General features: G+C 37.5%; 1 protein-coding gene across 2 annotated transcripts in view; it reads left to right on the forward strand.

The window, feature by feature from the left end:
* Window positions 1-13411, forward strand: part of mtss1 (MTSS I-BAR domain containing 1) — a 79355-nt gene that overhangs the window by 46062 nt on the left and 19882 nt on the right. For both annotated transcript variants that reach the window (XM_004548830.4, XM_076884181.1), the window contains exons 4-6: window positions 5612-5696; window positions 7842-7933; window positions 8018-8092. In XM_004548830.4, the coding sequence (XP_004548887.3) occupies window positions 5612-5696; window positions 7842-7933; window positions 8018-8092 (252 nt within the window). The remainder of the gene's footprint in view (window positions 1-5611; window positions 5697-7841; window positions 7934-8017; window positions 8093-13411) is intronic.

Below are 13411 nucleotides of genomic sequence, written 5' to 3' on the forward strand. Positions count from 1 at the left end.
CTGAAAATCTGCTGTATCACTTTCATCACACTAGAGCTGAGTAAAGTGGATGTCACTAATTGTTCGATTCAGTGTCAGAGTAGGAGAGCTGAAATCACAGAACATACCCACACAGTCACAAATCATCAAAAGACCTTTGCTAGAGGCCTGAAAAACATTGAAAGCACGTCCACATTTGTTTTAAAAGAGAAAGGACAATCTTGCTCCTCAACACCATTGCAAACTCCTCTCTTTTATAGGTAGAATTAATGGTTCCATAGTAGTGTCTGTTTTGTTTTTGGATATGCAGCCGATACAGACCTGCTTGAGGCCTGCTTTATATTTTAAAAAATTGCAGTCGGGTAGTATTAGTCAGTGTAAGTAGAATGGGTGTGCCAAAAATGCCAGTTAAATGTCTTATCAAATGAAAACAAAGGACCTTGAGACAACAGCTACGTACTTTCACTTGCATCATAATTAACCTAATTTTAGCCTTGATGACTTTGTGCCATTTATATCTTTTAGACTTCTTATCAACTGTTTAGCACTTCTAATCAGCTGCTGCAAATAGCTTGGAAAGGCACTTTTCAGTTCTTCAAATGAATTTATATCCAGTTTTCACTGAGTACTCCAGGTTCCAGACATACATGTTAGGTCCGGTTTATTGATGAATCCTGTTGGTCAGAATGTAAATTGTTGTATGCCTGACTCTGGGTCATATAGTATATTGCCGACTCATCCAGGGTATACCCAGCCTCTTGTTCTTTGAGAAATAAGATAGATCCAGGGATCTTAAGTTAATCGAATAAACAGTTAAGAAAGTAGGTGGATGGAAAAGGATGATTGACCGACCAGATCAATCTAAAAAAAAAACCAAAGCAACTTCCACATACCTCTGGTGCTTAGGATTGTAACCAGTTTAGGAATGTAACTGCCTTTGTTTTTTTTGTTTTTTTTTAATTTGAATGAACTAACAGGATTGCTTTGTCAAAAGTTGTCATTTTTGTTGTACAAAAACGCAAACAAAACACAACAAAAGGAAAACGGGCTGTGGAAGTAACGGTTCTGTTTGTTTGTCTCAGACGCTAAAACATTAACAGTTTAACAGGAAGTGTTGTGTCCACAGACACACTGAGTCACACAAAGAAACCTTTATGATGAGCAGAGGCCGACAGAGGACTCACTGTTGAAATGAAGAGGCATTTCTGTCCCCACTCTAGTTCTTCTGCCTCAACATTTATGTGACCTCCGAAATGTGGAACAAATCTGAATAAAGGTCCCATACACCCACCAGCCACTTTATGCCCAACTGCTCTTTATAGCAAATACCTAATCGGCTAGTCACGTGGCAGAATCTCACTGCTTTAAAGAATGTAGACATGGTCAAGACTACTGCTGGAGATAAAGTGTAGCATTGGGAAAGGTAGTTGAAACAGCATGAGTGTCTTTTTCAGAAACTGCTCATCCACAAGGAATTGAATGCGTACTCACCGTTAGGCTTCACATATCTGACATGTATATCTATCTATAGATATCTACCTATCTCTCCATAATACAGTTACAGAAAGTCTTAAGAAACAATACAGACTGTAAAAAAACTGGGCATGTATGATAGATATCAATAGGCTCAACACAGTGCAACCTGGATGAACCTTAGATATTCCTTTTAATAATACAAGCATATGCATATAAGCATCTCTGTATACATTTTTGCTGTATCATTTAGATGACAGCGTCACAATTTGGTGTAAACAGTAAAGAATGGTACCTGTCATGATTGCATTAACATCTCATGCTGCTGTGGTTTTTAGCCTCATGGTGGCAGCTGAGCAAGATTTAGTCATCATAGCCTTTCACAGTGTTGTTGCTGACCATGTCTGTCCCTATATGACCACAGTGAACTCATCTCTTAATGGCGGCTTTGAACAGGATACCACAACACTCATATCATCTCAAGCTGGTTTCTTAAACATGAGTTCACCAGGGGCTTTTAAAAGCCCCTGGTGAACTCATGTAATTTCTGTACTAAGAAACACTTGGTATAGAAACTGGTCCTGTTACACTGACTTGATGTGTTACGTTCACGCGTTTTCTATGGTGTTATTAAAATGTTCTGAAGTGGTCCTAAGGTTACGTAAGCTTCTTCATTGTCTAGTCATTCTGTCATCCCTGGTGAAATACACAAATAGTTGCCAGAGTTGGACAAGAGATGCCATCAAACTGCACTAATGGCAGTGCTATCCATCTTTCATACTGCGTTCTGGGTGGCCTAAAAGCAAAATGTGTAACCACAGAGAGATGGACACACACTGAGAACTTTATTTCCTACTTACTTTACAAAGGAAAGGAAAGGAAGCTATATCAGCAGGAGAGCTTTGTTTGTTGTTTGTTTTTTAACCTTGAATGAATAGGCCTACTGTAATTAGTGACCATTAGGCTACTGAATTAATTTCAGCTGATCAGCTAAAATGTTATTAAATCATAAAACTTGCCTGAATTGTGTGGGTTTTTCTCCTCACTTTTTTTTCTTTTTTGGGCCTGTAGTTCTAACTCTTTTAGTCTGGTTTTTGTGTGTAAATTGGCTCACCGTGGCGTCCCCACAGACCTCACCATTTTACTGACGAAAACAATCCCGGTGAAATAAAATAAAATAAAAAAGTCTCTCCAAACTAGGGATGTCTTAACACCAGAAATTTTGTAGTCAGTATCAATTCCACCAGAATTACATGATCCTCAATCATGACACTCAACTTGATACCAAAACAAAGTGATCATCCCACATACAAAACTCCTTTATTAAAAGCTTGTTTTAAAACATAGACGCAGTGGCAGATCTTTAATTACATTTTGTTGGAGAGGCTTTAATGGAAATGTTAGGATAGTTTGCTAATATTATAGTTGCATTACATTATCATAAGCATCTAATACTAGGCATTGCAAACATTTAGCCTATGGAGCAGAGTTGATTTCACAGCGGCAGTGCCAGCTGTCTCAAACAAAATGATAACATGTTTTTCAGGAAAACATATATATTGGATGTCGGTCTTTTAGGTGCTTTGCTAAATTGTAAGTATTTCCTCCCTTGATCCAAAATACACGATAAAATCATTTGCATATTTCCTTTTGCAAATCAGTTTCACCCCTTTGGTCATTCCCCCTAAAATGCAAATTACTTCCCTAGCCAGCTCAACCTTCCTTATCAATTTTATCAGTGTGTCGCAGCAGAGCTGTCGTGGCAGCTGCACCAATCACCATTTTCTACGTGTACTTTTTACTGTTCTTGTGGGGTATCTTTTTATTTTTCGTCAAGTAAAGTTGGACTACAACACTTGTAGCTGTACGCTGCCTGTTTCATTTCTAGAAGAACTGTCACCTCAGTACATTTGGTGCTATGGTAACAAAGAAAAACAAGTACCACTGCCTTTTCAGTATTTTGGCATCTATTGGTATTTATTCTAGTATTTATCCCTACTGCAAACATAGTGTTACATCAAGCCTAAATATACAATCAAACTAACAGATGCAAACACTTCTCTCTATTTCTGGGTTGGAGATTGTAATGGATGTGTTCATATATGATGTCTTGATTCATAACATGAAAAAATCACAGCTCTGGGCTTTCACCCACTCAGATCATTGTTCTTTAAAGTGGGAGCAAAATGGGGAATACCTTTTATAAATGATATAAAGATGGAGAAAGAGACTGAGAGAGCTAACCTCCTGATGTGCACACAAGCTCATTATCAAATGTGTATTAGTCAGTGTGTTTAAATGTGTCCTGGCTGTGTTTGCATTTGTCATGCTTTTGTGGGCATTTCAGCATGAAGCTAACATTGTAACATCATATAAACCCAAACTGGTTATTAAAGGAGGTGGTGTCTTTCTTACATAATTTTTTAACAAAATGAGACACACACCTATTATTTCAACACACATTACACCACTCGTCATAAGATTTTAATCCGATTGATTTCCAAATAGCCTCTAATGAAGCAACAACCTCACACAAACTGCTACAATGTTCAAGAGCTTCAGTTCAGCTCCTGTTTTTGTGTTTTACAGATCATGCAGGCTACGGGCAACAACTCATTTACTCATCTCAGAATTTTTTTCTACTACAGTTTTACTCTATTCACCATTTTTATTTTATTTAGCTTTTGTATGTTTCAAGCTCTTTACTAGACTTTTTAAACTTCATTTAGCTTTTTTATGACATGTTCGATTTTGTTGATAATTTTCATTGATTAGTTTTTGTCTGTTGTCATGACTGCAACTTAATGAGCAAATTCAGCTCTACTGGCGAAACATAAATACACTTAATACCGCTTGTCAAAGTCCTTCTATGTCTTCACTACGTATGTTAATATAAATCTGGACAATTAGACATAAATTGCTGCTGCAAGGGTTGCCAGACACTCAAAATCATGATGTGGAAATTCTGTTTAGTTCCATGTAGAGATATCATTTAGATCAGCCGAGCTCAGAAACCTTTAGATTTTTGGAGCCCTTACGTTGTTTTGAAGTATAGAAAGTTTAAGGTGGTGTGTTATACAAAAACCTGACAGATATCCTGTCATCTGCTCATAATGATCTAGGTTATGATCTAGATTTCCTTCACTGGTTTTTCAGCAGCAGCAGCAAAAAGCTTTAAAAAAATAAATAAATAAGAGTCGCCACATTGATGATAGTCATCTGGGTAAAATCGCAGTGATAAGAGCTCCTTTTAAACTGACAGAGGTGTTGACTCTGTCTTATGTCTGGCCTTTCAGCAGCTCCTTTGATGTCTTTCACAAATATACAGTCAGCAAATACCAACAAAATCCAACCAAATCTCTCTAATAATGTGGATTACATGTCAATTTATTTAATTCATGCTAAGAGCATGCATAGCAACAGGTGTGCGTATTGATGAACACACAGATTTTTTGCATTACTGGCAAATCCTGGTTTTCCTTAATGATCAGCCTCTGAACAAAAATGTTTGAAGACCACAGAGCTGGACTAGCTAGTTAGCTAAGATGGGTTTTTCCTGACTCGGACAGGAAACTTAAGCGTGGGGGTGGACTCCATCCGTAACAATGATCAGTCCCAGGCAGTAAAGCCACTGACTGTGCTTCTCACACAAAGTACTATTTCTCAGATTAAAAAAATAAATTAATAAATGCTTGGGTGAAGATATCTTTACTGTTTTTATTAAAAACTGTAAAAACATGTTGTTCTGTGTTATTTTAATTCATTTTCCGTCAGGTCTGGTTGAAGCTTTTTGTTTTTATGTGGATTAAAAAAAAGGAAAAGAATTCCTTGGTGCAGGAATCATGTCCTGAAAGGAAGATTGCTCTTCTCCTCTTGTGTTTTTTGATCAGCAGTGTTGGACCCTTAAAAAAACAACACTAACACTTGTTAGGAATTATAGATCAATAGAGCCGTGACTGATAACTCCTGTGGTTCTCTGTATCCATTTGTACAGTTAATCTCATAGAAAACAACTATATAAGCTATATACCGTAATGCCAAATACCGGAATGTAATTTATTTACATTTTATTATTAAATTTTGTGAGCACTTTAAAATTAACTCTATTCTGATTTTTTTTTTTTCTTTTTAAAAATAAGTTATTTTCTGATTGTTCCAGGTGCCACCAAGGAGATAGGCTCAGCGCTAACCAGGATGTGTATGAGACACCGGAGCATCGAGTCCAAACTTAAGCTGTTTACCACGTAAGACACTAATTCTCACCCTCCACTCACACACAGCTTTGAATATAATCTTTATGTAGGAAGGAGGTAAGGCAGGTGAAGGTTTGAATGATGGTGCGGTGACACCATTTATCAGGCAGTGTGGGAATTGGGTAATTATTTCCAACAGACATATGTTAACACCAACTGTGTGTGTGTGCGTGTGTGTGTGTGTGTGTGTGTGTGTGTGAGGGAGTGTGAGAAAGCTGGACTTGTATGCTATCCTGATTTCACCCATTATCACTGTCACTGCAACATTACAGCTGTCCTGTCATTACTGTCTGCTGTCATTAGCAGAGGTGTCAGTCAGTGACGCATATATTGTGTCTCATGCGGATCACGGCACATGCACTCAGAAGCCACATTATTAGGTGTACCTGTGCTGCCTGTCTGGAGTCCCCTACAAGTTTTGTTCTTCCATCTTTTTTCATCTATATAAATGAGAATGTTAAAGAAAACATCTTATTTAAAGGTAGCAGATATCTGCTATAACAGCTGCATTATTAAATTGTAAAGTTGTCTCTTTCCAGCCTGCTGAGGTAATGCTCAGGTTAAATTATTCTGTCCCTTACTGAGTAATAAAGTTGTGCTTTTACAGCCTTATTTAATATTTAACTCAGCAGCTTCATAGTAAAGACACAGCAGCAGCACGTAATTTAGCATCAAGTGCACGCAGGCACAGATTCCCAGTTCAGTTATTTGAACCACTCATTTGAAGAAAAAGAAGTCTAGATTAAAGTTACTATTCAGATTGTTTGTTGTAAACTGCTTTTGTAGGGTGTGGCCAGTTTGTTTAAATTATGAAAAACAGTACAATGGAAGCACCTAACACATATACCAAAACATATTTGGGCTCTCATTCACTAAATATGGGGCCGTATTGTAAAAACCTTGGTGTCATTTTTGATCACTTCAGTCACAAAAAGCTTGTCAGCTCAGATGTTCAGTCATGTTTTAGGCAGCTCCGGAGACTCAGTAAGGTCAGCTCAGTTTTATACAAAAAGGAAATCTAGAGATGGTCATGGATGCTTTTATTTCCTCTTTTATTTTGAAAGCTGTTATACATGTAAGTCTACATAAAGTACAGCTTATTCCTATCATTCTTATTACCATGTAATTTTAGAATTGATTTTAAGGTTTTAATTGATGACTTGTTGCCAGTCTTACTCAATAAAATGTGTGAACCATGAGTAAATAAAGAGTAAATCAATAAAGATCGATACAATTTCATCACAAAGACGTTTGGTGCAGTTTCTCTCCTCCAGATATCCACAGTAACATGAGCGTATAAAAGCATTGAATTCTCACACTGAGTTTGTGAATGCGATAACTCAAGAACAAGATGATATGGGCGCTTCAAATTGATACCATGGGTGCATCTACTAAACATTTTGGATCTCAGTGACTTCTGACCTCTGGTTAGAGGTTACGTTTTCTGAAAACCTTATGAATGCGCTAACTCAAGAACAAGATGATGTAGGATTTTAAAATTGATACCATAGGTGTATCTACTAGGAGGCTGAGTAGTAGAACCTACAATTGCTGGTATTTTTAAAATTGATAGAGCACTGGTCAACATGTAATTAAAGTTTTGTTTACTATTCCTTTAGTTACTGTAAACGGATGGACAAAAGTCAATTTATAAGTATCTTGATTCATTCTCAATCATCCAGGAAAGTAAATCTCCAAAAGTTGATTCTGTTCATCTGGACGTAGCGTTTTGTGGAAGAAACGTTTCGTCACTCATCCAAGTGACTTCTTCAGTCTCAGCTGACTGCAGGTTTCCCCAAATCTTATAAACAGTACATTTGCATAATGACTGAAAACAGCCCACTGAAGGAACAATGGGCTGGGAGGTCAGTTCCTTAATCATAATTATGCAAATTCTCATGACCATTGATCAACAACCACTGACCAAAACCCACTGATCAATGACCATGAGTACCATTCACAGGTAGTTGGGGAATGGCTGCAATCACAGCATTGTAAGATGGCGAAAGATGTACCCTTAGGCCCTTATTGGAACTTCACTAAAGTGCTCTTTTGATTTACAGTGTTAATTATTTTTAAAAAAATGTTTCGGCACAGTGTTTTATAAAGTGAGTCTATATCTCTTTTTGCCCTCAGGTCCCTCTCAGAAGGTCTCATCACACCTCTTGAGTTGAAAATGGAGGAGTGGAAAAAAGTGGCCAGTCAGCTGGATAAAGACCACGCCAAAGGTATGTCAACAGGCTAGCACGCACTCACAGACACTTAGGCAAAGACAAAAGCTTCCTCACTTTCTGCTTTTTCCTGTGGTTCAGAGTACAAGAAGGCCAGAGCAGACATCAAGAAGAAATCTTCAGACACCATCAAACTGCAGAAGAAGGTGAAGAAAGGTAAGAATCACCACCTTCATTTCACCTCCAGCAGGTTTTCAGCTGCACTCAGACAACAGAAAACAAGAAAAGGACAAAACAGTTTTTTCCCCATGTGTATATACAAGTTGTAAAACATGGAGATATTACAGCTTCCCCGGGCGCCTGCTTAGTGGGCTGCCCACTGCTTCACTGAGTGAATGGGTCAAATGCAGAGAAAAACAAGTAATTTCCCCATGGGGATCAATAAAGTATCCATTATTATTATTATTATTATTATTATTATTATTATTATTATTCATAGAAGGCTCCACCTTCTATATATGTAAGCCATCTTCCACAGTGAGCTAATCTCTGTAGTAACAACATGAATGTTTTCGATCCTGCCTTCATTGTGTTAACATGAGTGTTTTCAGCTCTCTGACGGATTATTTCATGGCCATCCTTCTGTCATCTGTGCCCCAAGAAAAACCCAATCTTAAAACATATTTATGTATTAAAAGAACAACTATGCACCACTTTGGTTTTAAGTATATAAAAAAATTAGCTCTTTCAAAGTTTTGACATTTTAACTCAAATACTGTCTCACCCCGCAAATATCAATAGTAAACAGTCACCCTTGCTTATTTCTTTGTACTAATTTGGAGCATCTGGAGAAATAGTGGTCTCAAAAACTCATCTATCAAATGTGATACACCTAACTTTATTGGGTTTAGAAATAATCTGTAGTACTAAAACTGCACTGTTAGTTTTGCACTAGAAATTCTCATTGACCTGGCCTGTATGGTGATGGAACTTGTTGTTCCTTAAATTGTGTTCGGACTTTGGGGTAAATAATGACTTGTTGACATGGGGCTTGTTGTTGCTACCTTGCGACTGTTTGATCTTATCTCAGGGTGTATCTCCTTCGGGCTTGTTAATCTTGTTTGGTCTTGTTGGTCTTGACTTTAGAATTACGTGGATTTGTTTCCACTTACTTTGTGCTTCTTGGACTGCTTGTGTTTGATTTGGGGCTTGCTGCAATTACCTTACGACAGTAAGGTAATTGCCACTTTTAGCACAGTCAATATGAGATTAAATGTCTTCCCTACCCAAAATGGAGGGGTATAGTCAGCTATTGTGCTTATAGTAATTTTGTAATTGATCATTATTTTAAATCTGCCAATATTTTTTCACTGAATAAATACTGTGAGAGCAGCCTCTGTACAGTGAGGCCTGAGGTCAGACTCCAGGCTTGTCAGTTGGACTTGTGCCAGAAACCAGGCATACTGGCAGGCAGATACCTGTGCCACTCCCTCCCCTGTTATCAAAGTAACACACCCTGCAGTTGCAATGGTTGCAGCTAGCCTTGACATCCCATTACCAAACAAACTGAAAGCTTGCTAGGAAGGACTGCAGAAGGCCTTGTATGCTAGAAAGAAAGAAATTTAAAAAACAAAACAAAACAGAAATGCCACAAATGCACACGCTTGCATTCATAAACATACATGCATACACGAAGATTGAAATGCAACCTCAAGGCCTCTATACAAATATCTTCTCTGTCCTGTGGCTCTACAAAATCCAATGGGCAAATGCAAAGATAGAAAAATAGTTTGAGCACACATCACAAGTGCAGACCCGCCCAGGGTAAACAGTGATGCCTGTGAATTTAACATCCCTGAACACATTTCTGCTACTCCTATTCCTTTTTGGTCCTTAATTCTGTTTTCTGTCTTTTTTCTGCAACATTCCCTTTATTCTGACTTCTGAGCTCAAAATGACTGACCACATTAGTTTCAGGCAGTCTAAAAGATCAGTAGAAAGTCAGAGCATTTGAAGAAAAGTTTGGGTTAATTACAGCTTGGGTCTATGGTTTCAGCTGTGCTTTCTACTTGTAATGATAACGCTGTGCTGAATATGTAAAGTTACAGATCTCACGTATCCGCCCTGAGCTGGTGCTGTTATGCGGAAAATTTTTATCTAAAGCTAAAAAGCTTTAATCAAGTTGATGCTAAAAATGTAGCTTCTCTGAATGTAGGTCAGTTTGAAAGTGACAAGCATATAGACAAGGCTGGCAGTGTCTCTAATCATCCCATGTTTTACTGTAACACTGAAAGTATTATAAAGTTCTCTTTGAAATAAGCTTGTCCAATGCAGTAATTGTTTATAGAAATGATGGACAAGGCTGCAAAAATTGAAATTGAGGTTTGAATGAACTGTACGCTCTCTATGAGAATTGCAAAGCTGTGAGAGACCATAAGTAAACAAGTAAGCAAAAGCAACTCAAAGACAGAGACTGAACCACAGCTTCACATGTTGTCACCACGTAATCACAGAGCACACACACACGCACATGAGAGCATTTTTTTTCCCTCCCCTGCACAATGCACCAAAACAGTCACCAATCAGGGCTTCACATTATAATTATCCTGCTGTACAGTGCTCTCTGTGTGTGTAGACACCATATAATAAGTAGGGACAGACTGAGAGACTAACTGCTGAGCCATTTGTTGGTACAAGGAGTCTTAAACAGAAATAAAGCCCACTGCGTTTTGTCATTTTATGGATTAGCTGTATTGAAGATGTTGTTTTTGTTCAATCTTGTTCCCAGTGAAGCTTTGCAGTATTGGATTTTTTCTGCACGATCATAGTCCAGACATTGATATTGTTGTATCATAGTTACACCTACATGAAACTATGTTGAACTCCTGTATTTTTAGCAGTTTTCCTCGCTGTGCAATCATCTTTTGCCTCCTCCTCCTCCTCACAGGCTCATTTTTGTAGTCTGTTTTTGCTGATGTATGTTTGAATTAAAGGAAGACCTCATAACGGTAAACATCTGTTCCTTCACTAATCATCTCATCCCATATGATTCTCTGTGTGTGAATGTGTACAGTCTATCATTATGTGGTGCTTAACCACTTTCGGATAGGGAATCTACAACTGGTGTGCGTGCGTGCGTGTGGGAGAGAGGCAGATGATGGGAAGAGTATTGGGGAAACATAAATAAGACATAAAGGTGATTTTAAGTGTTTTAGAAAATTGATGTCATGTCTTTTATTGTCAACACTAGTTCATAGCTCGAGTTTTACTTGTAGTGCAACTTTTAAAATGTGAAAACATGTCATCTACTACCTAAAAACATGTTCGGTTGAGTAGAGGTTAAGTTGTAGAAGTTGCAATGATTCACTGCATTACAAGTGTTTTCATCAGTAAACAGCACTTTCAAATTGCTGTTTTTCACGGGCGTTTGTTGGCAGCGCAGAAGATGTCGAGGAAATGTCAGATATTGCCATGAAATTTGAATTTCTGGTAATTTTCCAAGCACAAGAAGGTCACTGCCTCAGCCCCTTAGGCCTAGAGGAGGTTTTTACATGTAAATAGCCATTCTGTGAGCTATACAGATGCAAATCAGGATAGTAGAAGTTACTTCAGTTTCTAAAAGGTAGTCTCATCTTTTATTTCTGTACCATTTATTTTCCATAATGCATTGTAATCAGTGATTGTTAACTAGACTTTAATAGTTAATTTTAGGAAATTATTATGTTATTTTATTATTGGTTCAACGTTCTGCCCTCTAACGTTTGCCTCTGCCACCTCACCAGCCTTATATTTATACATTTTATACTTGCTTTGTGTTTATGCTTTCTTTAACACGAGAAATATAAACTTAATTTATAACAAAATGTAGATACAGAAGAGGGTAGGAAATGAAGGGAGATTAAACAAATCTTGCGTGGTTGATAAACTTAAACATCCTTGTGTTGCTCTGGTAATAGAGGAGGAGGAAGAGCATGAGAGTGATGGGTTAAAGTCATCATCTCTATGACTCAGCTGTGGATGGATGGATGGAGGTGGAAAGAATAACTGATGCCATCAGACGCTGGGGATGACGACGTTCATAGTGAGGAGCAGGAGGAGGAAGCAGTATTGTTGCTTTGCTCTAAAAGGCAAGAAAGAGTTAAAAAAAAATCCAGAGTGTAAGAGAATCGAGCGAAGCTTCATGGCTGAAGATGTCGAAGAAGTGAAGAGAAGTATTTGATGGTGGAAAATAGTGAGGACAAAGGAAGAATATAATAAAGATGAGAGGTTGATAGAGCTGGAAAGCAGAGTAAGGTAAAAGGACAGCAAGAACAATGAGGTAAAAAGGAGGCGAGTTGATTTAAGAGATTAAGAGCAGGGAGGTTAAAGGACGTTAAATGTCCTCATTTGAATATCCAGACAGTTTTTGCATACAGCTTGTGCTGGTTTCAACCTGCCTTGGAGAGTGCTGCAGAAACCTTTGACATCACCTAAAACTGCCTAACCACCTGTCTCACACCAAAGACATCATCAGCATGTGACGCAGATGGTCTAGACTGTTTAATGAGTAAGCTTTTAAAAGCAGCTGGACATCAGCATCAAAATTAGTCATTGTGCTTCAAAAATATTTTGCAGGCATCATTTGGCATTACAAGCTGTTGAAATTGAACAGTCTTCATAAAACTAAATACTTGCCCTCTATATTTTTTTTATTTTACCTTTGTGTGCAGAGAAAGTCATTTTGGTTATTCCCCGGGCCCTTTCTTTTTTCTTTTTTTTTAAAAGCATGGATGTTTTTACACTAGTTTTAGTTCTAGTTAGCTATAATAACCTTGCACTAAATAATGAGAGATGGTATCAATATATGGATATAATTAAAGAGGTCTTAATTGATCTGCTAAGCCTCCAGTACCCAAGAACCAGGTTGGATTTGCTTTCTCTGAGTGAACAGATCATATTTTGGCTCAAGTCTAATTCCTTGGGTGTGTAGTTGGGTATGTTTTTAGGAGTTCATTTCAGATTGTGTTACATTTTTGGTCCATGGAAGATGTAGTGGTGGCTGGGAGGTTTTTGAATTCATACTTGAGCTGAGTTACTGTTGTCACTATGAGGAATTTTTCAGATGAACTCCACTAACAAATGATAATAGCAAAGTTTGATTAGGAGAAATCTTAAACATTAAGTTAAATGACAGTCATGTCCTTTTTTATTTTCAATTTTCAGTTTTGTTAGATTTTTAGATTCTAAAGTCTAACAAAACTGCAAGTGACACAGAGCAAAGAAATGTTCGTTTTTTAAGTTTGATGTGGAATCTGGTTAACCATATTTTAGACACAATAATTGCATTTAATACAAAGAATAATTCGTTTTATAGCTGCCCACAGCTGCTTTTTCCTTTTGGGATTCTGTATTTTTTACAATTAGTAAAGTTGTATACAGTAATACGAATATCTTCCACATCTGCATTTACCTTTTCACACTTTTGTATTTGTATTTATATTTTTGATCTTTATAGCAGCAGTTTAGAGCAACAGTTACATCAATGCACTTAACATA

This window comes from Maylandia zebra, linkage group LG5 (assembly GCF_041146795.1).
Source record: "Maylandia zebra isolate NMK-2024a linkage group LG5, Mzebra_GT3a, whole genome shotgun sequence".
NCBI lineage: Eukaryota > Metazoa > Chordata > Actinopteri > Cichliformes > Cichlidae > Maylandia > Maylandia zebra.